This window comes from Neofelis nebulosa, chromosome 4 (genome assembly GCF_028018385.1).
Source record: "Neofelis nebulosa isolate mNeoNeb1 chromosome 4, mNeoNeb1.pri, whole genome shotgun sequence".
Classification (NCBI taxonomy): domain Eukaryota; kingdom Metazoa; phylum Chordata; class Mammalia; order Carnivora; family Felidae; genus Neofelis; species Neofelis nebulosa.
Genome location: NC_080785.1, coordinates 71,900,411 through 71,926,331, shown reverse-complemented (window position 1 = coordinate 71,926,331; position 25,921 = coordinate 71,900,411). Strand labels below are relative to the sequence as shown.

The window sequence follows — 25,921 nt, the reverse complement described above, 5'->3', positions numbered from 1 at the left end:
CTTCAGGGCTTCAAGCCTAGACAAGTTCGGGGCCAGATCATTTACTGTGATAAATTCACCAAAATAAAGCCTTCTCACAGGGTTCTGTAAGGTGTCTAGAAAGCTAGCTGCTGGCGCGGCCCCGACAATACACCTCTTGCAGACTGGGTCTGTCTTCACATTTCTGTGCCCCAACGTTAACCATAGCAGCCCATTAATTGCTGGCATCCTAGTCAGCCTTATGTGCAGGAATTTGCCACAAACAGAACACTTTCTTCACAATGAATTGGGGGGAAAATACACTTTGGTGGTTGTCTCATCCCACTGGTGTCAATTGTCGATTGTCACTTTGAGGAAGAAAAACGAAATTAAAGAAGAGAAAGTCAATAATCATTGCCCTCCTCTCACCGCCAAGAACACCAAGCTAATGCACAAAAGATAACACTTAAAAAATATTCCAGACTTACAGGCTTTTTCCAATTTACTATACATGTTTACTTTCACCGGTTTTGATAAGGAAATACAAGATTTTTTTCCTGTGCAATTTTTCTCTGTCTTGAACATCTGAAAGCAGACAGATTTGCAAATCCATCATCAAGGTAGGATACTGTAAATATATTTTATTCATGTTTACCCATGTTATCTAGAGAGTTGTTTGCTTTCCTACTGCTTCTGGGGGGAAGTGAGAGTTCTACTTCATGGGACTACCCCAAACAACAGTAATGTAATTTCATGACAGCCAACATGAAGAAGCGCTTCCCTATCAGTTTCTAGATGTATTTTGAATTAAATCAACCGATTTTTTTTTTTTTAATTTTTTTTTCAACGTTTTTTATTTATTTTTGGGACAGAGAGAGACAGAGCATGAACGGGGGAGGGGCAGAGAGAGAGGGAGACACAGAATCAGAAACAGGCTCCAGGCTCCGAGCCATCGGCCCAGAGCCTGACGCGGGGCTCGAACTCACGGACCGCGAGATTGTGACCTGGCTGAAGTCGGACGCTTAACCGACTGCGCCACCCAGGCGCCCAATCAACCGATATTTATTGAGTCCCTAATATGCATGCTCAGCACAGAGAAATCCCCAAGTTTATATTCATGAAAATGTTATGATTGAAGTCAGTTTTATGTGTTTATTTGAAATTGTGTTGGGACAGAGACAGGTGGAGGCCTTCCTTGGTTCTCTCATGTTGCTGCCATAAAAAGCATGTTTTTCTTTTTCTGTGAAAAATTAATTAAGTTCTATAAGCCTCAGTTCTAACTCTAGTATGGGTGAAGGGGGGATTAAAATTTAACTTGAACATCTCAGCCACAGAAGTCTAGGTATAGTCCATTGATCATTAATAGCCTTTGAAATTGGTTAACAAAGGGATGGCTGGCTGTTGCCATGCACAGCCATACAGTCCTGTGGAAAGAGAGTATGCTTCTGTTGCTAGAAACTCCAAGCAATGTCACCATATGAACCACACTATTCCAACCCATCAATAAAATGTTGGTGGAAAGGGAGAAGACAAATATCCCACAAATAATAAGTGATAGCCATGACAAAAGTATATGATTTCTTACCTCTTATATTACCTCTTTTTAAATATATTTTTGTGCTTACTGTTTTTATAATGTAGAAGATGAGGCATTTTCTGAATGGGTGGGGAAACGGAGGAACCAGATCCCTTGGTGGCCTGGGACAATGTCCTGGGAATGCATTTTCAGGATGCCTTTGGAAAAAGGAGTGCACTCTCTCATGAGAAGATGTGATTTTGCTGGGGTTTGGCAAATAGACTATGCCAAGAGTTACACCGTTCTCTTTCCCATAAGTGAACATTAAGCTTCTCTGAGAACGAAAAGGTACAATGCTGCTGATTAGAAATAATACTGAAAGTTCAACAGACTGAATTATAGTGGCTTAGATCTATTTTTGCTTGTTTTTGTTCTTTTGTGGGGTATTTTGTGTGTGTGTGTGTGGCAGTGGTTGTTGTTTCTTTTTTCTTTTTTAATTTTTCTCCATTGACCTTACCTCCACTTCTGTTTATCCAGCCTTCTTCATAAAGTCTCTCAATAATTCCAGTGTTAATTAACTTAGCTTCTCTAGTCTCTGTGATTGAATATATGTGGGGACAACTGTCATTAACCATTCTACTTTAAGGCACTCTAGCTTCCTTTCAGGGAACGATTTCCCCTTTTGGTACATGATCATAGTTGGAGAGTAATTGTAGGTATCTGCCCTGACAGGGTCCCACCTCTAAGTACACCTGATGTCAGCCCATTGAATGTTTTTACCCTATGCTATGAATCTGAGCAACTGAGGCAAAATGAGTGGTTGACCATCATGTAGCAGTGTCAATATAACAGCAGAATCCTGACCAGACTGTTCCAGCCATGCTATGGCAGCTATACTTCTTGCTTCTCTGCTCTTCAGAACTCTCCAAAATATTCCCTGTTCCCAAGCCTGGCCCCCTACCTGGCCTCCAACTAATTTTGAGAGCCCCCATGATACTTTTTGAAATAACTTCAATTTTGCTTAGTCTGTGGACTTCTGTTGCACGCAAGTGATATCTCTTACCAACATACTACGTAAGTCAGTACTTGATTGTACATCTTTTCATAATTTTTGTACTTCAGTTTTGCCTCCCCAGCAGGATTTTTCAGTAAAGGGTTATCATTTACTAAATGCTGAAAATGTTAGGATAACAGAAAACATACACTGAAGGGGATTTTAAAAATAAGTAAAAGATAAAGAAACAGACTCTACAACTAAAGCAATTTGCCATAGTTCACATACTTGGCAGTGGGATCAGGACTAGAACAAGGATTACCTGCTTTGCTGTTTATTACTCTTTCCACCAGAACAAGTTTCCTTCTTGTTCATTAAGTCATTTTTTTTGGAAACATTAAGACTAAACTATGAATCATATTCTCAGATAATATTCAAAGAGAATATAACATGCATTCAAACAAGGAGCCCTAAGAGCAGTTATAGAGCACTCTAACAAAACAATAGAACTGCATCCGTCATTTTAGTATGTCATCCCACGGAGCTAATGGAACACAGGAAATAATTCCCGAGAATGTGCCAAAGAAAGTAATTTCCCATAAGAACCCAAGGAAATATACTCCTATAATGATGACTACAATAACTGATATACTATTCATAAGCCTTCATTTATCATGAGCTTTATAGAGTTATTTCCATACTGAACAGAAATTTTTCTCTCTGTTTCTTCCATGAGACAGCTGCAATACTTAATGTCCCAGGATTAACCAAAAGGTATCATGTTGGATTCAGAGTGACTATTTGCATAAGTGTAGCAGGGAGAAGTTTAAGGATTGTGCTGAGAGGTCTGTAATTCACATTAGAGAAGAAGCCAAGAACATTGCTGCAAGAGGGCCCAGCACACGTCCCTGGCTGCCTGTGCATTCTTTAACGTGGTTATGGAAAAACTGCACTCTAATGAGAGACAATGCATACTGCTCCTGCCAGAGATTTCCATCCCTGGGGTTAAAGCTGAGTCCAAGAGGATTTCCTGTTCTGGGGTTTAAATCATAAATATCAAAGAGCAGAATCTTTAGCTTCCATGTTTCCAGTGTTCTCCATACCTTCTCTATGTTAGCAAATTAATAGTTTGTTCTTTTTTTTGGCATGATTAATATGAACTATTTACAACAACACTTAAGCCCATAACTTCAATCTTTGATAAGCAGATATATCATGTAGAATCTAGATGTCAATTATAACTACTTGAGTATGTGCACGCCTCTGACGGGCAAGGATTTAATCCTCGGGTATGAAGAGCTGAGTGATAGGAGACCTGGAGCAGCATAAATGAATTTTTTATAACTATCTTGATATAACAGTAGCACTGGGGTCATAAGAGAACAGATGTAAGATGTCTTAGTAGTTTCTTACCTCTGAGACCAGAATTACTTATAATTATATAGTATATGTTATCCATTAAATAAAATTAGGTTAACCAATCTAGGATATTCTACAAGGAGGCTAGGGTCAAGAAAATGCTTGAAAATTTTTTGAGAAAAGAAAGTTGCCATCAAAGTATTTTATCAAGGCCTACAGGCCTTCTGTTACTAGGCCTCTGCCCACTTTGCCAGAAGTATCTTCTATCACCCCCTGCTTCACTAACTAAAATCCATCCACACTGGCCTTATTTCTTGATCTTACCTCAGAGCATTTTATACTTCTGTGTAAAAATTTGGAGTTTGGAATGAGTGTCTCTTTCTCATGTAAGTTTTCAACTCAAAGAGCTTCCCAGACCACCATGGCTAAGGGAGCCTCCTCCCCACCACCATCTTCTTAGTTACTTTCTACTCTTTCCTCTCTTTGCTTCATAGCATTAACACCAAACACAATTATCCCACCTATTTGTAACCAGTTATAGTTTAAACTCTATCGGGGGGGGGGGATCCATGAGCAGAAAACGAACGAATACAAATTATTTTTTTCCAACCACTTTCTTCAACCTTGCACTGTTCAATTTTCCTTCCCTGCCTTTTAACAATAACTCAGGCAGCTCCCAAAGTTGTTGGGTCACTTTCGGTTATTAAAAATCCAGACTCATTTATAAACCTCAGTCTCATTCTCTTTCTCAGGATGTCTCTTCCCAGCATGTTCCTTCACTCCTCCTCTCTCATCCTTCCAATATTAGGGCTTCTGGAATTGGGGATGAAAAGGAAGAAAAAATAGCCAAGATCTTATGTAACTGTCTGCTTTTTGGAGGTTCTCTTTTGGTCATAGAGGCTTCTCTGGGTAATACCACCTAGCCTTTGATGTTCTCCCTGCAAAAAGCTTCCAACTGCTGGTTCCTCGGAAAACTCTGAGGGACCCCTGGCATATGCAATCCCATTCTGGCTCACTTCTTCCGACCTTCCCACAGGAAATGCCCTTTGTATGTCACCAAGCTCTTAGTTGTCAAGATCTACTCAGCAGGTAAGGTTACTGGGAGGTCAGCTCAAGTCCATCTACAGTTATAGGGTCTATTTGAACTGGGGAATATATTTGCCATGCCCAGGTTAGAGGACAAGTCACTCCTCTCTGTTCTGCCATTTGTTTCTGATTGGTTTTCCACAATGTGGAAATGGCAGAGAGATCAGCAAGTACGCGCATAAGCATTTGACCCCGCAGAAAACAAGAAGCAGTCTTGCTTTCTTGCAGATACCCCAATCTCTATGGGTGGCTGTCTTGAAGCTCCCCTTCCTTTGCTTTTGGGGTTAAACAAATATTCACGTGACTTTTAGGGGACACCTCCCCAACTCTGCAACAATATAGTACTCTAGTAACAAATGCAGTAGAGGAGAAGCCAAGCACTTTCATTTCAGGCAGCTGATTCTCTCTCATTCCCTCTCTCTCTCTCTCTCTCTCTCCTCTCTAATCCCCTCTAGGAGACGTGGAATGAAAATGGAAAGGACACTTGGGAGAATTACTTAAGCAACCACAGCCTTGAGGGGATATCGGTCTCCAATTCTTTGTTGTTGTCTTCACAATCTGGAGCATTCAACACATTTTTAAATCTCAGATTTGGCTTTAGCCATCCATTGAGGAGGAACAAACAAGGTCTCTTACTAAGTACCCTGTATTAAATTGTATTTTACTTATGTGTGTTTATTTTTTAGTACCTCCCACCAGAGCAAAAGTTTAAAGAGAGCAAGAACACCCTTTATCTCTACCATATCCCCAGCCTCTAGTATAGGGCTTGGCACAAGCTGAGGTACTGAATATTCATTGTAGTATAAATGAAAGTCTAATAGAGTTTAAGGAAAGTTGTAGTTTGAGGATTTTATTACTACCTTGTTTGCAGAAAAAGAAAAGGTATCCCAAGTCTACAGTAGTGGCCAGACTAACTTCCATAACTTCCAAGTTAGTGACCAAACTGTAACTAGAATCAAGGGTCCCCTCACTTTCTTTTTCTTTGTCTCTCTTCCTTAGTTCCCCAATTCCTGTTGTCCCATGTCCCTCTCTCCTTTCATTCTTCCCTCCCTCCTTCCTTCTTTTTCTTTCTTAAACAAGGAACAAAGCAATATACTACCTCATTTATATATATATGGATAAACAGAGGAGATGATACTAAGGTGAAATTTTTGAAATGTTGGGAAACCAGAACAGCAAGTTGACTAATTTAGAGCAGATATATTTGACATAAAACTGAATTTCAAAGGACCTTAAGCTAAGCAAACAGAATATATCTATAAACCTAGTATTCATCATATCTTTAATTTGAAAAAGATCCCTGGTCATATTAATGCCTTTTCACCCAAACTTTTTCAAGACAGGATGTTTCTCCAAATCCTCCTTTCTCTCTCTCTCTCTCTCTCTCTCTCTCTCTCTCTCTCTTTCTTTTACTCAGAATATTCTCTAATCAAATTCACACAAGGAGAAGAAAACTACTAAGCAATGTCTTCTCTGTTCATTTCAGGACTTTCCTAAATTCCGTCCTGATCTTTATCTGTAGGTTCACAAATGATTTCTAGTCAAGTGCATCAGGAAAGGTGATATATTCTAAGTCAATTCCAAAAGGGAAAGTCAAAGGACTTACCCAGGAGCTATCAGGCTGAGCAAGCACACTATTTTTACTTAGATTGCATGACTGTTTGAGGGAATCATTAAAAAGGAGTGTCTAATGATAATGGAGTAGATGGCAACCCTCCCCCTCCAAACCAAAAGGCCTCTTTTCTTGTCACAGGTTCGAACTTCTAAAATGATTTCCTCTTAAAATATTTCCATGATTTTCCCTTCATTGTCTCCAGCACCATGCCATCATTATCCTAGCCCACATGAAGCAACCAGTAACCACTTTGGCAATTGCCACACTTGTAATGAATGATCTTTGAATCTTTCTTCCCCCTTACTACATCTAAGCAACTATCAAATTGTCTATCAAATCTAAAACCCTTCTCATAAGTGGCCCAGTACTTTCTACCATCAAGCCAGTCAATCTCATTGTAGGAAAATAATATGATTAAGTATTTGTCAGTGAAAAAAACAAAACAAAACAAAACATATTATTTGGCCATACTGTTTCAACTGTCTGATTCTAGTCTTTGAGTTACTTTACAATTTTGTCAGATGGAGATAACCTATAACAATGCATAATAATTATTGTCTACAATTGTGTAAATTTTGTCTGGTGGACAGTCAATGAACTTTCCTCCCTTCACACCTACTCCCATGAGGCCAGTTTTACCTCCATTTGCACATTTATTTCAGTATTCCTGATTTATGAATGTGTCCTTTTTTTAATAATTCCCCCTTGAACTTATGACCAGTGTCCTTGTTAATGAGTTAAATAAAATCTTTAACATCTATTTAGTTTTATATCTGTATGAACGCCATGATTTTATCTTTTGGAAAAGAAGTATATTTTAACACCCAACGGTAATTCACTGTCACGTCTTAACATTCAAGGTCATCAGTAATATGGCCCCTTTGGCCATCCTACTCCCCATGTAAACTCTTCAATACTAAAATAGCCTAAATCATTGTGAGTACACTGTGGGAGTTTTTGTTTCCTTTTGCTGGCTCTTATTCAAGACTATTCTTCTGTTCATGTGTTCTCTAACTCCACAGCTGGACCCATGGACCCATCGGTACATTGGACCACTGAGCCAGTCTTGATTTCATAGTCAAGAAAGCACCCTGTATACATATATATATAAGTCTGGTTGTTGTACAGCTAACAAGTTATCCCTCACTGATAATAGCAGTATTTGGGAATAGTTTTATGATCTGTTAGGTGATTGTCAGGATACAATACGGATATTTTAGGTGAGAGAGGATAATCTGCTTCGTTAACCTTTTTGTTTGTTTGTCTGCTTGATTATGTGTGAACTCAACTCAGTCAAGAAAACATTTTATTCTCAGTGAAGGTAGAACATCCCTTTGAGATATGCTCTTATGAGTTGTCATGGTTCTGTGTTTATTGTTAATCTATGATTGAGATTGCAGAGCTGAAGCTGCAAGCTCTCAGTGTGTCTGTGCGTCTGTAACTGAGGAAAACCTTTACCTCTTACTGGATGTTTGACGTTTTCCTACCTCTTGAGCACATAAATAAATTATAGTCTTTCAAATCCCAATAGCTCCATTCTAACTGGTTCATAAAGAAAAATAAGCACTTATATAACTCTAATATTCCCAAGTGTCTCAGGAAATTTTTTAAAAATGGACATGTAAAACAAGCCTTCAAAATTTCTTACAGAAACCTCAAGATCAGAAGCAGGTTTGCACAAAAATACAAGTTCACATAATAAAGTTGTATCTTTTACAATCTAGGCAGGTTTGACAAACTTTTGGTTTGAAAGGAGCTATCTGATTCTTCCTTGGTTTTATCAGTGTAGTTGTATTCGTTTGCTATTGCTGCATAACAATATTACCACAAACTTCTAGGCTTAAAGCAACACACATTTATTAACTCACGGTTTCTGTTGATCAATCAAAGCTAAGTTCATTAGACCTACTGCAGTAAGGAATAACACCACCTTGAGAGATCCTAGTAATGTCTCAAAATGGGAAAATTAGGGAAGGATAATTATAGGGCTCGGGGATCTGGGCTTAAGTGGTTGAAGGCAAGTTTGTCAAGACAGAGAACTAATTGACACGGGGGACAGTCCTTGACATAATAGTTTAGGATTGAGAAATATAGTAAGGCCAGCTTCTGGACATGAGTCTTAATAAGTAAATGGGTTTTTTTATAAGCTACCTATTTGGCCAAGTGAGCAATTTATTATCCTGATAGGAGACAGAGCTGTTTGGCCAGATGAACAAATCATATGGATAAATTGCTTTTCAGGAATTTCCTAAAGCAAATAGTAAAATTGTTTCCTGGTTTATATCTTTTATACTCCTGAGTAAGAATTTCCTGGAACAAGTATGAAGTCAAATTGATATAGGGAATCTCAATTCTCACTCCCAAACTATGTAAATATAAATCATCTAAATTCTTAAATTTTAATTCTGATAAGTGATTGTCTAAGTTGCAGCATGTCTACTTAACTTAGCCAAGATACTTATTTAACTTTAAAACCTTGGACTACTCTTAAAATGAAGTTATTTACTGCCTAACCTTGGACACTTAGGCAATTTCTAAGTGAAATATAATACTGAAATGCAGTCTCTCGACATATTTTTAAGATGCCTGCTTTTGTTTCTTACAGTGGATGTATTTGTTGATCATGTTAATGACTGTGTTCATTTTTCTAATTTAAAATGTAAATATAAATGTGTGTGACTCCAGAGGGTTTTCTGGTTGTATTCAGTTTTGCTAATTTGCTAAACAGTGTACAATAGATACTTCTACATTTCTCTTCCAGTTACTCTATGAAATATAGTTTATTTGACTGAGAGTTATACTCTATACAGGCAATCAAAGACCATACTAAAGCAACAGTAGCAGAAAAATGCAATTGTCAATGCAAGGAATGGGATGTGTTTTTGTTTTCAAGGAAAAGAGAAGAGTTTTGTCTGAAAAGGTCTGTTTCTTCCAGAATGTAAACGAGGATAATGTGAGACAAATATTTAATAGATATAGGAAGTTACAGTTTGGCAGAAAACAAACAAACAAGCAAACAAACAAACTGTATTTGCCTCAAACTGCAAGCAATGAGTCTGAAAAGAAGAAATAAAATGTTTTCAAGTTTTGATGAAGTTCACTTAATTTTGATGGATTTATTTGTAAAAAGTATATAATTATAATTGTATAATTTAAAAAGTAGAGCAAGGAGCTCATGAATCTTTTATTGCTACATATAGTATTAATACAAAACTAGCATTTTGTTTTCTATATATTAAAACAACAGCCTATCTCAAACTATTTGGTCTTTTCTTAACAAGGGATAGTAAATAGATACTCTTTCACATTCTCTGTGACCTGTCTGTGTGGCAGAAATTTCATGTCAAAACATCAAAACAGTCTTCTGTGTCTTGTGCTGACTTTGTCAAGCCCTTGATTAGTAAGCAACAAAAACATAAAGTTCCTCATTTCTGAAAGATCTAAGATTCTTTGCAACTGTGTTGCCTTCTTGTTATTTAGAATATTGTATTGTCACTTTGGTTAATAGGTGGCCAATTTATTGTTCCTCAGGCACACCCAATCTTGTCATAATAGGTGATTTAAAGTACTCTGTTAACTCTTGATTTTGCTCTCCCACTATCGTAGCCTAGATTCAGAAAAATTAAAATTTCATCCTTTTTCTTTACATATAAAACCTCTAAAAATTTCCCATAGGAGCCCTGGAAATTCATGAAGATTTGGGGTTTTTGCCTTATAAAAGAAGTGATGCCCCAAATAGTTGTTTTCATGACATATTCTGTATTTCTTGATTAGCTCAACACTATTGTAAGAACTAATCAAAAGAGTGTCAAATTAAAGCCCAAGTTTTATACATAAAATACTACTCATATACATGTTTCCGAGATTGTACACATAACAGAATGAATTGAAAGGCCCTGAAGATCTATCTGTCAGGGCTCTCATTGTTCATAACATGTTCTTACTCCCAGGAAAAATACTAATTATTACAAAAAAAACAAAACAAACAGAAACAAAACGAAACAAAAAACCATGTACTACACTCAGTAGAGACTGCACTGTCTTCAGTTTAGGCATTGTTGATTACCACAGTAAAATAACCATAATCACTTAGTCTTGTGATTTCTCTTATCTTCTGATGCTTGCCAAAAGGCTCAGAGGTCAAAATTTGTATCTTCAAAAAAGAAAGACAATGTCAGAGTTTCACAGAAAGGACTGTACTGTGTTCTTTTAATTGTTGATATTTCAACAAATAGGCTCATGAGTTGCAACTCTAGAGCATAAAGATAACACCGCCTGCACAATTGTCAGATATATGTAGGAACGAGTTGGGATTTCCAAGACCCTTTCTACTTTAGAAGCAGATGACTTCACGAAAGCAGCCTGATGACCAAAGCAAGATGCAGCAGAACAAGAAATAAATACACAAAACTAAATACATGAGACTAAATAAATGCATAAATGAACTAAATTTATAGTTATTTGGATTGGAATACTGAAGGCATTTATTTGTTAATTGTCTATTTTCTGATACGTGTATGAAGAAGTCCTTTCTTTTACTTGGTAATTTACCTCTAATTCTTTAACTCTCAACTTCAAGTGAAACATTTTAAAAAGTGGCTTCTAACTCTTAGTGCCTCCTTCAGAATTTAAAACCAAAACACCTTTACTGAGTATCTATACCTTCCATGAAAATGAAGTTACCTGCACTGGGTCATTAAGAAGCTGTTTTCACCAGGTATCAAATTCTTATAAAAAATTATATATTGCACACCAACAGAGAATCTTATTATCTTCAATTGTGACACTGTCACACAAGGTCATACCTGAGGGTCACAATTGAAAATAAGTGACATTTAATCAGTTATGGAAATTCTATCATTAAGCAGCATGTGTATTTTATGTGTAAAAGCAAGAAACCATAAAACAGGTACCACCCAAGAAAACTGGTCTGGTACCTGTTTTATGATTAAAGCCTCACAGCTCATAGGCTACGTCACTCACTGGCTGGCCAGGAACCACAATGTATTTGGAACTTCAAGTAGAAAGAAGTTCTCTGGAATCTATAAGCAATGAAGGTGAAATCTTGGTGGAGAGATTTTCTTGAGCTTGGTTTCCCAATCTTGGGATAGGAAAAAAAATAGATGTTTTTAAATGATTGAATCCTATATTCCTTAATGAAATTATTCAGCAGAATTTAATTCTTTGGCCTATATAATTGCTCAATACTGAATGCTCAAAGGGGCATATACGGTTAGTTAATACCTTTTGCTGAACTATGTAAACAAACATAATGAAACCAGACTTGTGTGTGTGTGTGCATGATCAAAAATAATCTCTATAGGTTACTTATGATCAAAAGAGTGGCTTGTTGGGGCACCTGGGTGGCTCAATTGGTTAAGCGGCCGACTTCGGCTCAGGTCATGATCTCGCGGTTCGTGAGTTCAAGCCCCGCGTCAGGCTCTGTGCTGACAGCTCGGAGACTGGAGCCTGCTTCGGATTCTGTGTCTCCCTCTCTCTCTGCCCCTCCCCGGCTCATGCTCTGTCTCTCTCTGTCTCAAAAATAAATAAAACATTAAAAAAAATTTTTTTAAGAGTAGCTTGTTTAGCAAAATTATTTAAAATTTAGAAATAAAGCAAAAAGGACAGGACCTTTCGATATCATTTTGGTGTACTGTTTAACAGACTAAACCAAGGATTATTTAACTATCTAAAGGAATATATCTGTACTTGACTATTTTCTACTAAACACCTGGTCTCTATGACATACATGTTAACTTGTAGATATTGACTGGTAGAGAGCAAATTTAAGAACGATAGCTTATGAATTTACAAGTGACAATGAACTTTGAAAGAAGAAAGAATCTTTTATTGAGCATCACCTAAGTGTCAAAAACTATACATTACTCATTTAGTCAGAAAAACAACCTTGAGTGATAGGTATTATTATCTTCATTTTACAAGTAAGAGAGTTGAAGTTCAACAGGCAAAATGATTTGCCACATTGTTTAGCGAGTAAATGGTGAAGCCAGGTGTCAAACCCCGAACATTCTTTCAAAACCTACGCTCTTTTTACATTATTCTACCCCCGTAGTAAAAACTTTTTTTCTAACAACCACAAAGTTATACCTGCCACTTCTGCAAACCAAAAATGATATCTAAATGTCACCAAAAAGAAAAATATGCTAGTTAAAAAGGCAGAATTTCATGATGGGAAATGTAAGTATATGTTCTGTGTGCATAGAGTAAAAAGATCTATGAGTCATCTCCTGCAACCCACTAAGTGTTTAGTTGAAGATTGCTCTTTATCATCTAGCTAGATGGCAATTAGAAGTGTGTGAGACAAAGTATCCCTTAGGAAAAACTGGCTCAAGAATAAATCATTTTAAGTGCTTTACAGACGTTACCTAATATATTTTCACATCCCTGTGAGCTACGCAGCCATACACAAAAAGCGATTCTAATTTGTTTACAGACCTTCAAAGGTGATATAGTGTAAAGTGGAAGGCCAAGATGAGACTAACAACATTAGACTTACCTGAGGCCTAGGGCAGTTTCGGCCATTTCAGTTGAAACACCACTAAGTTAATTAACCTCTATTGTTTTCCTTAACCTGCTTAATGAAAATGTCAGTACCATTTGGGCCAGAAGGCTGTGAAACCAGGCAGGTCATTTAGAATTTTTTTTTGTTCAAGCTGCCCCAATCTGATCTGATCAATGGTTAACATCTTTCACCTTAGAAACAGTAGGAGCTATTCATATTCTCCTTCCCTAAGGGATAGGGTGCCTTTTAAAAAGCAGTGAACTGTGAATTTCCAGCTAATTTAAACAACTCTTGTACAGAAAGGAGAATTTGTCTCAGCCTTTGAGGAAGACCTAGGGCAAAATAATTGTTACACTACCATCCCTCTCCCCTTTATCCTTAAAAAAAAAAAAAAGTGTGCAACTTGGAATGAGGGGGAGATGCATTTTTCTGTCCTCGAGAGAGGGTATTGAGAGTGGTGGCTGCAGCAGAATTTCACACAAGAAAATGTAGTATATACTGTATTCTCTGGGTTTTAATTTCTAACCACATTTCAATGTAAACAAAAAGCAACTGAAAACAATGTTCTGATCATCTTTCCAAGCTCATTCCCACTCCAGTCTCCCCATGTCAGTAAATGGTCCCTGAAGCCATCAGTTGCTCAAGCCAAAAACAGAAGTCACCCTTGGTTCTCTCTCCTCCTCATCTCCTACATACATCAGTAAGTGTTGTCTATTTTGCTTCTAAAGTCTGTCTCCAATCTGTCCACTCTTTTCTCATCTTCTCTGATTCCACTTTTGTCCAAAACAGTGAAGTGAATGGGAATCCGATGGTAGGGAGTGAAGAACTTTCTCAGAAGTACAGATGTTTGGGAAACACTACAATTGGAGTGGAAGAAAAGGAGATAGAAGAGAAGCTGAAAAAGTGGGAGAAAGAGAATACAATTGGGATATGCAGAGAATTTAGACAAAAAACAGAGACCTAAGGTTGATTCTCAAGCATTTCCCAATCTGAAGACAAGAAGGACAGATGTGAACATATGGTGCATTCAGGATGTGTTTCTTACATTTAGACTATTATAACACATATGAAAATTCTACCTTTTACAACTTGCAAAGGATTATTGAGAAGATTTTTGTGTAATTTTTGTCAAGGTGAAATCTTTTGGCTAAAAAAAATGATGTAATGTAATAAATAATTGAATAACACTTTAGAATTTCTTATTCTTTTTTGTATCAGTTTTGGAATACTTGAGTAAATACAAATTGTATATTTGGGTTTTGTTTTGTTTTGGGTATACTCAACTTGATCAAAGACTCCAAAGACCAATATTCAAATTCACTGCGACAGAAACAAGCTTTAAATGTCCTGTAGGAGATTGTTCACTTGTTCAGACAAGCCAAAATTCAGTTTGGAAAATATTGATCTACCCCATACTCTCAAAAATTCCTAGAAGAAAAGTGCCTCAATTTTTTCCAGTGTTCTTCATTAAATGACCTTTAATTTGGATTTGAGAAACATTAATATTTATTAAGTTCAAGTCATAGTCATGTATTAAAAGATAATTTTTAGAAGAAGATATAGCAAGACTTTCATACAGATATAAAATGAACATGTGTCAAAGCTTTTCTTTAATTCATTAATTAATGAAGGAACCAGAAGATATTACAATTGGTTCAAAGGAGAATTAAAAGAACCACACATATATGGCATTAGGAATGGTGAAGTAAATTTGCTTAACAAATGTTAAACTTCAAAACTGCTCAATATCCACAGAGCAATAATCAACTGAATCTCAATGAGATACAATTTGCATTTCTATGGACAAAAATCATTTGCATTACTATAAGTATTATATAACTTGGAGCAATGTAAAATAACTCAAAGACAATAGAAGATTCAGAGACCTGATAGAATCAGATAATCTGGACAATGCCTAGTTTTCCACTGAAGACAACTACAATATCTTGGTCCATTTCTAAGTCTTTCATAAGTTTTCTCTACAAATAATACAAAAAGTACTAACTCCCTGTGCCCCAATGCATAAAATCTAGAAGGAAAGGAATGAAGAAGACAAAGATAAACATAATAACTGAATAGATTATAAAGCACAGTGGGATATATCCCAAAAGACTGAGCTGGTAATTTCCCAAAACACACAAGTATGCACAAGTAAAGAAGATATCTGTTTCGACTGGACGGGGCCTGTGTTGAATGCATACTTAAGCACAGACAGGAACAAAGTACTATGAGAAATCAGAGAAAGGAGTTATATTCCCATAAGGAGCCATGTGCTTACTTTATGGAAGAGGCAAAATGGAGCAGGCTTTAAAGGAGAAAGTTCTTTTGATTGTGGTAATTATTTCACAGACTGTGCATATATCAAATCATCACATTGTACACTAGAAATATAAACAATTGTATCTGTCAGTCATACCTCAATAAAGCTAAAGGGGGTTAGGGGGGGAAGAAGACAGGTTTTAAACAAGTAGAATGTGAGATGCAGAGAAAAAAGTATTTTAAGTTAAAGGAATAGTAAGAGAAAAGTGACAGATATATAATGTTCCTGGCTTGTGGGATAGCATGGTTGAATGAAATGAGAGCTAAACAGAAGAAATGGCAGTTTAGGCCAAACCACAAACAATTCTAAACATGTTAAGAGGCTTGGAATTCATTGTGTCCCAACAGGGAACCACCAAAGTTTTTAAGCAGGGAAATGACAAGACCAAATATAAGCCTCAGACAAGCAACTCTAGCAGCAATTAGCAAAAAAAAGAGATTGAAAAGGTGAGACATTAGTGGAAGGAATTCAGTGGGAATCTTTTGCAATGATTAGGTTGGAACCTGAACTAGAGCATTCTAGGGAGGAAAGAGCTTTGAGGAAGCCAGAATAAACAGGATATGGTGATTCAGTAAGTAAGTGATTTTGGGTTTTTGATGTGCACCCGATATCAGTTACAATTTCAGCATGCACTCCTCCAACTAATGCATATTTATTTAGTTATAAAATATGTACTGCTCTACTAATGAACTAATATTATACATGTAATTTGAAACATTCATATGTGCTCACATTTTTTTTTTTTTTGCTCTTAAAAAGAGTGATTTAATTCATGTTTGGATGCTTAATTTCTAAATGGCTTGTTAATTTTGATGGCTTCGTATTAGTAGTAACTTTCACCTCAAACAAGATTTATGTATTTTACAACAAGATCTATGGTTTACAATGAGCAAATGAAAATTCTCACTTCAAACAATATTGATAACTTCAAGATTTTTTCTGATTTCTTACAGATTTAAGTTGTCCATATCTATGAATGTCATGGATGATATATAATCTACATATATATCTGACATATCCATATGTGTGTATATAATAAATTAAAACCATGTAATATAACTGATGAAGAGTTTGTATTAGTTATAGAAGATTCCATTCTATATATTCTTGTTTGCTAGTGCTTTTATTTTATTTTATTTTATTTTATTTTATTTTATTTTATTTTTTGTTTACTTATTTTTGAGAGACACAGAGCACAAGCAGGGGAAGGGCAGAGAGAGAGACAGGAAGACACAGAATCTGAAACAGGCTCCACGCTCTGAGCTGTTAGCACAGAGCCCGAGGCGGGGCTCAAACCACAGACTGACAGATCATGACCTGAGAGGAAGTCGGTTACTTAACCAACTGAGCCACCCAGGTGCACCACTAGTGCCTTTATAATTAGAATCATCTTTAATTCCCATTCAGCATAGAGATTTTTAATGTCCCTTTCTATTTTCTGAGTTTAAGTGAAAGTAGATAATACAACCTGTGAATCCATTTGCTAGGTTCATAGGCACAATATGCTTAAAGTAAAAAATTAAGTGAGCCATTGTTGATCTCTTCACAAATGTGAATTCCCACATTCCCCTCAGCATTCCTCTCCAAGTGCACTTGACATGACTCTACATATAGACCAAGTTAGAGTACTGATGTACTTATATGAAATAGTAATAAAACCCTGTTTTACTGTAGTTAGGAATGTCGAAATAACTTTATAGGCCTAAGATGAGTCATTCCTGTTCAGGGGTACCATAACAACAAACCAAAAGTTAGATTGTGTTTCTCTAAATGCCCAACTTAACCAGAAATGCAGTGAAGCCAATTCCCAAAAGCAAGCTAGGTCTGGGCTGTATACTTATTTCCTTGTTTCTTCTCATGCCAAAAAGGTTGACTATGTGACTCTAGCCAATCAGATAGTTTCTTTTTTTTTTTTCTCTTCCTTGTTCTTTATTTTTAATCCTATAAAAATTCCCAGGGGCACCTAGGTGGCTCAGTTGGTTAAGCATCCGACTTCTGCTCAGGCCATGATCTCACGGTCTGTGCTGACAGCTCAGAGCCTGGAGCCTGCTTTGGATTCTGTGTCTCCCTCTCTCTCTGCCCCTCCTCCACTCGCACTCTGTCTCTCTCTGTCTCTCAAAAATGAATAAACGTTAAAAAAAAAATTTTTTTAACGTTTATTCATTTTTGAGAGACAGAGAGAGACAGAGCATGAACGGGGGAGGGTCAAAGAGAGGGAGACACAGAATCTGAAACAGGCTCCAGGCTCTGAGCTGTCAGCACAGAGCCTGATGCAGGGCTCGAACTCACGGACCATGAGATCATGACCTGAGCTGAAGTCGGCCGCTTAACCGACTGAGCCACCCAGGCGCCCCCCCAAAAATTTTTTTTAATAAAATAAAAATTCCTTGACTTCCACCCCATTTTGCAGCTCTGTGAAGGGAGCTTCATGAGGTGTTGAACAAAGTTTGTTTTTATCACCTAAATTGTCTTTTAAAATCATTCCTAATGGAAATTAACTATAAATAGAAGTTTTAGCACTTTATTCTGACTATCAAATGGCTCATCTGTGATCACACCCCCCAGTTGAAAAACCTTACTTCAGATTAGGCAGAGGAGAAAGATGAGTCAAAGATTAGCAGGCATGACTTGAGGATAGTGGTGTCAATAAACTAAATGGTAAACATAATAGGATGGATGGTCTTGGAAGGAAAATAAAACTGGTATTCAACACACTGAGCCTGAGGTACCATGAGATACTCAGTGAAGCTATCCCTGAGATATGTAAAAGAGGTCTGGAGCACATGAGAGAAATCCAAGTTGCACACATCGATCCAGTGTGAAAGCTGAGGCCAACTTGCAACATAGGTTTCCCAAGAAGAAAAAGTAAGCAAACAAGAAAACTCTGAAAAGTACTTCCATATAAGGGCTTTGAAAAAGCAAGAGGATTCTTCTTGGAGATGCACAGGGAAAGGAAAGAAGAGAGACAGAAGGATGTAGTGGCACAGAAGTCAAAAAGAGAAGATTTTAAGAAAGCAAATATTCCAACAATGCTGTGCAGTCAAGAAGGATACAGCTAATATAAAGACATTGGAATTGGTAATTTAGGATGTGGTTGACATTTGAAAGAGTGGTTTAAGTAAAATAATAGGAGCAAAAGTCAGTTTTTGAGAGCTTAAAAATCAATAACTAGTAAGAAAAAATGGGAACAGTAACTATAGATTGTTCCTTTAAGAGGTTTGATAGGGAGAAGAGAGATTATGTAGTGAGTTAAGGAAAGCCCCTTAAATAGGAAACATTTGAGCTTATATGTAGGACAAACAGTGAAGAGGGAAAAGGTGAAGGTAGAAATAAAGAAGGGAAACTTATGAGACCAAGTTCTCAAATGAAATAGTATCCCAAGGCATGGATGAAAGAGATAGCTTTGGGAAGAGGAAGGAGGAATTTTTCAGATCAGAAAAGAACTATAGTTAATAATACTGTATTCCATATTTCAAAGTTGCTAAGAAAGTAGATCTTAAAAGTTCTCATCACAAGAAAAAAACTTGGTAACTATGCATGGTGACTGATATTAACTAGACTTATTGTGGTGATCATTCTATAATACTGTGTATATAAATGCTGTCATAATGTTGTACATCTGAGATTAATATGTTATATGTCAATTTTACCATAATAAAAAATTAGATCAGTATAAACAATATGAATGGATACAGTGAAGCAGAAACAGTTTATACCAGAAGATTCTCACCTCAAAACTGTGCTCCTCCTGCTGCACTGGCTGCTCCATTTCAGTCTCTTTTTCCTATCTGCTTTGTCCCTGTGACCTCCTGTGGTACAATGGCAAATAGACATTTGGAAAGAAGAAGAAGAAGAAGAAGAAGAAGAAGAAGAAGAAGAAGAAGAAGAAGAAGAAGGAGGAGGAGGAGGAGGAGGAGGAGGAGGAGGAGGAGGAGGAGGAGGAAGGGGGGAAGAGGGATAAAATGTGGTTGTTTTTGCTTTGCTTTTAAGTAATGCACAGTTTAAGGCATTCCTATCAAATGCTTTCTCTGTTTATCAGTTTATTAGGGTTGATGTAACTTGCAGAGCATTAGTAAACATTCTGGATGGTTTAGGGATAGGCAAATAAACATGGAACCATGGTCTAGTTTTTAACATCATTAGATTTGGGCTTTAAAAACTTCAGTCTGGAAAAAAAATAAAGTTCAGTCTGGTTAGAGGTATGGCAGAGAGGTAGAAAGATTGGATTTTTGAGCCAGAATTGAGGAAGACGAGTTTTAAAAAAATGGGAAATTTGGGCAAGAAATCATGCCTTAACCAAGGCAACAAGAAGATGGAGAGGAGGCAGTATATTTGAGAGTTATTTAGAAAGGAGAATGGGAGTGGAGCCAATGGAGACCTCAAAGTCAACTCCTCTTTCTAGATACTTGTCAGAGAAGGAAAGAGAGACGGAAAAGTAAACACACAGAAATACAGAGTCCAGGGATGTATTTCCCTAAAAAGAGAAACTTATTGGTGGAAGGGAAACAGGAGAAAGGGAGAGTTTAAAGAAGACACAGAGAGAGGATGATTGACATAGGGATGACTGATGGAGTCATCAACACCCCAAGAAAGGGGGACAGGAAGAGATTCAGAGGAGAGGAGAGGGATTAGCTTTAAACTAGAGGGAAGGAAGAAAGAAGTCCACAAGCTATTTACAATATTTCAGAAAGCCTTCTGGAAATTGCAATTAAATAAAATGTCAAGTTTCTTTACTTTTGGCAGGCATTAAATCAACCCCGCAGGCTAACACTGGTTATCACACGCTGATCAGAAATTCTAATTTGCTGTTGATGACATCATAGAAATTTGTAGGATGTTATTGGTGGACCATATGCTGTTAGCAGAGTTACTTATCTGGTTTTTACAATATCAGATTTAATTCTTCCAGCATGTGATCAACCTTGGATCAGAAGAGTGACAGCCAAAATTAAGCGACCATTTCCAGGGAACAGTGCCTAGTGTTTGTACACTTATTTAACTTTATTGCTTATTAGCATTACATCCATGACAGTGATGTATGTGATTTCATTTAAGTGACAAAATCTTTCAAGATATGGGGTCCATGGATGAAAACATAATAAAAAGAGTCCTTGGATAAAAAGAATTGGGATGACAAGATCTCAATAGTCCCTTCAAACCTAACATTCTATAATTTTAAGAGGGGCTCATAAACACGAGTTCAGGAATGGCTAAATGGGAAAGTTGTAAAGAATACTTGAAAACACCCCAACTAACCAATGACTCACTTATACAAGGCAAGTAGATAGGGAAACAGTAAAAAACCATTCCCGTCTGGGGGCAGCACAGGAGAGACCAAAAAAAAAAAAAAAAGTTGGGTGAAGGTAACAAGAGCTTAACAAAAGCAAAGGCATGCTTGCTTTATTGATAACCACAAAAACATTAACCATCTTTAGGAACAGGAATGATTAGTATGAACACACTTTTTAATGTTTGGCGTATCCACCTACTAACCTCACGTAAATACAAATGAAGACTGAGGATGTTTTCTCCCCGACACCTGCACTAACCTAGGTTCCTTCCGTACCTTGTACTCTGTACTTCAGTGTGCCTTTGCCCACTGGAACTGGGCAAACTGAGGAATTTTTTTAAGTTTCAAAAGAAATGGACCAAGAAAGTGAGTTTAAGAGTTGAAACTGGTCTTACCCGTGGGTTGAGTGCTAGGGCTATCAGCGGTTTCGACATCTGGCAAGCATCTACGATCAGCCAGACTGACCAGCTAGCTTGACCATAAGCCCCTGGGACGTCGCATCCAGCTGGGCAGGTTCAGGGGGGTAGAAAGGTCAGGAAAGGGTGCGTTGCGGAAGGAAGAAGTGGAATAATGTGTACTTTTCTTCCGTAACTGTAGTTCTGTTGCCCCAACCTAGACTCAGGTAGTGGCCAGTACGACAGGAGAAAGCCCCAGAGCTCGCTTTCAGGCTAGGTCGGACCCCTCGTTCCCTCTCCCCACATCCCCATGCCCCTGACGCTGCCGCCGCCCGCTGGCGCCCATGACCCGGTGACCCCAGAGGGCCATCAGGAGCCCGTGACCCCGGAGCACTGGGCATCCGGACCCCCCTCGCAGGCGCAGCCGCTATTAAGGCAGGAGGCTAAAGGGGAGGCGGAGGAAGGGGAGGAGACAGGCGTCCAGGGCGCCTGGGGAACCGCCACCGCCGAGCCGGGGTGGCGAGTCTGGGGGAAAGCCGCCGAGGCGGCCGCGGCCGAGGAGGGCCAGGTGGAGGCCCGGGGCGCCGCGGCGGCGGGGTCAGGCTCCCCGGCGGGAGGCGCGGGTGGCGGCCGCGGGAGCTGGCGGCGGCTCCTAGCCTGGCTGCGGCGGCCGCCCCAGTGCTGCCCCTGTGCGGCGCCCCTTCCTCGCTCCGCCGCGCACTGTTGTCATGGAGGAACCAAGATGGCGGCTCTGGCCTACAACCTGGGCAAGCGGGAGATCAACCACTACTTCAGCGTGAGGAGCGCCAAGGTGCTGGCGCTGGTGGCCGTGCTGCTCCTCGCAGCGTGCCACCTCGCCTCCCGCCGCTACCGAGGTGAGCGGGCCCTCCCCCTGCCCGGGCCGGCCGGGGGAGGAGGCGACGCGGCGGCTGGAGGCCGCCCCCCTCGCCCAACACACGCCCACGCTCACGCGTTCGCCCGCCCGCCCGCGCGCCGGGCCGGCGGGGGAGGCGGTGGCCCCACGTGCCCCCAGGTGGCCCCGGCGGCGGGCCGGGCGCCCGAGGCCTAGTGAGCGGACTCCAGTGAGGGCCGCCCCTGGACTTGGGCCCGTGGTCCTGGCGCCCCCCGAGCCGCCCAGCGCTGCGGTCGGGCAGCCGACCCGGGTCTGGCCCGAGTTGCTGCCGGGGTCCGAGCACCAGCGCGAGCTGGGCCGAGGTAGTCGCGCCAGGCCCGGGGCTCGAGTGCAGGAGGGAGGGCCCGCGGCCCTCGGGGTGGGGGGGGGGGGGGGACTAGCCCGGGCCGCCGAAGGCGGAGGCCGCCCTGCAAGGGGACACCTCTGCCCGGAGTTGGGGTCGTCGATTTCTGCGCCCTAGGGGTCTGGCTCTTTCGCCTTTGTTTAATCCGGCCTCTGCCCTGTACGGCTAAGCCGAGCTGTTGTTGGACAGCGGCAAGGGCCGCCCCATTTTCCTCTGCCGCGGGGGCGACAGCTGGCAAAGGATGCCCTTGGCCAAATGGAGGAGGTGTCACCCAGCCTCCGTGATTCAGAAACGTTTAAAGGGTTCTGATTGCACACTTTTTACAAATTAAAGACAGTGGGGCAGATATTTGAAGTTCTGGCTTGACAGGAGTCTAGGTGGGCAGGGAAATTAACGTTGGAAGCAGTTTGCAAAGAGGCCTTCAATGTGGGTTTTGAAATTGGTGTAAAGGGGGAAAGGAAATAGGACCTCCGTATTTCAGAACGAACTATCTTTCAGTAATCAAGGGGTATTTACTTGTCCTTGTTGATTGATTTTTTTTTTTTTTTTTTTTTTTAGTTTTGTGTTAAAATGCCACTAGGAGAGAGTCTGACAAGCTGAGGGAAATTAATAATGATAGGATCTCTTATTTTTGGCTCTTAGTATTATCGAAACCATTATTATCTGGACAGCTCTTGGTGACTGTGAGATTAATTGGTCAAGATGTAATGTGTAATGGACAGGTGCACATTTAACGCTGTTCCCATTTAACTTCACACCACTTTGGCAAAACATCCAGTAAACCAGGTACAGGAATCTGAGCTCTGTTTTCATCCCAGGAGATCTTTCAAAGTGTAGGACATTTTGATCAGTTTTGCTGCCTTGTGTTCTCCAATTCTTGAGGATTAAAAATCTTATACTCTAGTACCATAATGGACGAATAGCTCTTTATATGAATGCACTAAATCGATTTTAAAAGATAAATTCTTTATACCCTTTGGCCTTTTCCCTTCAGCCTCCTATAGATCACAGCCATGTGATCTGGCCGGGCTTTGGTTCATCTGCAGTGGCTGTAACAGGAGTCAGACACTTTGATGTACAAAATAAAACTAATGTTTTATAGTGTCGATGCATTAATTTGTGGTCATTTTGAAGAAAAATTTTTAACTACTATTAATCATTTTATGTTAGTTTGGTATAAGACGACAGTAATCTAACTCGATCTTGTCTATAAGATGACAGTACTCTAACTCGATTTTGTCTCTGTGATGGTGGTGAAGGTAAATGTTGTAACTGATGCTATAGTGGGAAAAGTAAACATCTAGTCCCCCCTCCCTTTTTTTATATTGTGCGTTTATCTTTTGATAAGCTTGGATGATTATTATATTTAGATTATATATTTCATCCTTTCAAAATCTGTCATCAGAAGGGAAAATAGAATGTCAGATGGAACCTTATGAGTCAGTGTGGCAATCTGGGGTTGTTTATAAAGCCTCCTCCAGAAGCTAGTCATCAGCTTCTGTAGGTGCTTCAGTGCCTTGAGTGTGAAGCAGTACACCTGGTGTGTGTACTTGCCCAGACTGAATGTCAAAAACTTGAGCCAGAGACTGTTTGGGAGGAATAATGATCATACCAGGAAGTTTTTAGACATCCTCATGCTTTGGCAGTGTCAAACTGAGTGACAAGTAGCACCCTTGACACAAAGATGTCCCTACGCTTGAATCACAATATCATAAATCTTTAAAAATAAGTAAGGACCTTATATTAGATACAGAGGTTTAGGCTTTATATTAAAAAGTGCACTGTGTCGGTATGAGTTTGCCTCAGGCAAGGTAGAGTGAATACAGTTTGAATATATATATACAAACTATAGGAAGTAAAGAAAGCATTATTTACAACAGAAAGTAAAGCTTGGCAAACACCACGTGATAACATTGAGTACTTGTTATATGTCAATCACTGTTCTACTCAGGGTTTTACATGTTTGATCTTCTTTTGTCCTTCCAGCCATTCTATGAAGTAGATAAATTATCATATATCATTCCTCCCCACCCCCACCCCCCATTTTTGACATCTCTGTAATCAGGATGAATTTTTAAAACTTTGTTGCAGGTCAAAGTTTAATTGATAGCATTTTTCTAGTGTTACATAAAATAATGATGTGTCTATATTATAATCAGTCGTCTTAGATCCAGCGAATTACAGTATTATTTACATTGTAAAGATGAGGCATGAGGGGTTAAGTTGCCTAAGGACACACAATTAGTCAGTGACTGAGCTAGGATTTACAACCCAGTTAGTTAGTCTGCCTCATGCCATTAGGTTATAGACTGCCTTTCTCAGAGCTTCTTAGGCAGTGGTGATGTATAGAAGATGGAGTGAGAAAGCATTTTCCAGAGGGAAATGGGTTAAATCATTTAGAAACACTAATTCAGCCTCACAGTACCAGCCAAGAGTTTTCCCCTTCTTTTTCCAGTAAAATAATTTTCTGAAAGTTGCATGTGTACAACTTCAGAATCTGACCAGCTTACTTTTTATTACCTATGTTTATCTTTTTCCTTCTTCTAAACTTCAGGCTCACAGTCTAAATATGCTTTTCCCTTTTACATATGTCAGATACCTGATTTTCTCTGCTTGCAGTGACCCCCCCCCCCTCCTTAAAACAGTACAGATTTTTCTTTTTTAGGGTCTTTCTTTTTTAGGGTCTGGTTCAAATGTCACCACCACAGAAGTAAGAATTAACAATTCAGTGTTTCTATAGAAGTTAGTACATACTTATGTTATATTGTAATAATTTTGTATCCATCTCCCCCACACAAACTATAAGCCTCCAAGGGTATTTTATTCATCTTTAAATCATCAGAGTTTAACACACATTAGAAACTCCATAAACAATAACTGGATAAATAGATTTTCGAAGTCCTTATTTTTCTTATTTTTTGAAGTCCTATTTTTCTCCTTTCATTTGGTTCTTTTGTTTTTTTATTATTTTTTTTTATTTTAAATGTTTTTATTTCTTTTTGAAAGAGAGCAAGACAAAATGTGAGCAGGGAAGAGGTAGAGAGGGAAACACAGAATCCGAAGCAAGCTCCAGGCTCTGAGCTGGCAACACAGAGCCCGACGTGGGGCTCGAACTCACGAACCGTGAGATCATGACCTGAGCTGCAGTTGGGCGCTCAACCGACTGAGCCACCCAGGGGCCCCTGGTTCTTTTGGCTTTAATTGAATTTCATGTTCTAATAGCATGTTCTGATCTCAACTTTACAAAATAGAGGGTTTTTTTTTCATTATTAATATTTTTATATAAAATATAGAAACGTTTTAAAAAATAACCCTATTAACTATATATTTTTTAAATATTCTCAATTTCTAAAGTTACTAAATCACAAAATGTCCATTTCTATTGTGATTACAGATTAAAAACATCATTTCTGTGACAAGAGGCCAGTATCAATAGCCTTAAGGGTAATTCCAATCTGGACAATTTTTAATTTTTTAATTGATAAAGTAAACTTGTCTCAAATGCTTTAAGTTTGTTGAAATCTAATTCCTTTCTGTCACCAGGCCTATTAAATGCAAGTATTAAGTATTATTGCATGTTTTGGAGAAAAGTGAGTTCAAAGCTTCCGA

General features: G+C 38.9%; 1 protein-coding gene and 1 long non-coding RNA gene across 12 annotated transcripts in view; one reads left to right on the top strand and one right to left on the bottom strand.

The window, feature by feature from the left end:
- Positions 1 to 21,352, bottom strand: part of LOC131509386 (uncharacterized) — a 62,669-nt gene extending 41,317 nt beyond the window's left edge. Inside the window, exons 1-2 of the long non-coding RNA XR_009260463.1 lie at positions 21,057 to 21,352; positions 19,102 to 19,180 (exon numbers count right to left, since the gene is read on the bottom strand). This is a non-coding gene — a long non-coding RNA (uncharacterized LOC131509386). The remainder of the gene's footprint in view (positions 1 to 19,101; positions 19,181 to 21,056) is intronic.
- Positions 21,353 to 21,482: 130 nt separating this feature from the next.
- The window catches only part of CASD1 (CAS1 domain containing 1), a 68,956-nt gene continuing 64,517 nt past the window's right edge, over positions 21,483 to 25,921 (top strand). For 6 of the 11 annotated variants that reach the window (XR_009260460.1, XR_009260459.1, XR_009260461.1 and 3 more), the window contains exon 1: positions 21,491 to 21,931. Coding sequence is in view for 6 of the 11 variants with exons in the window: in XM_058725069.1 (XP_058581052.1) it covers positions 21,799 to 21,931 (133 nt within the window). In the remaining 5 variants the exon portion in view is untranslated. Of the gene's footprint in view, positions 21,932 to 25,921 lie in introns of all 11 variants that reach the window. The other 5 variants (XM_058725067.1, XR_009260462.1, XM_058725066.1 and 2 more) reach the window with 5 other exon arrangements.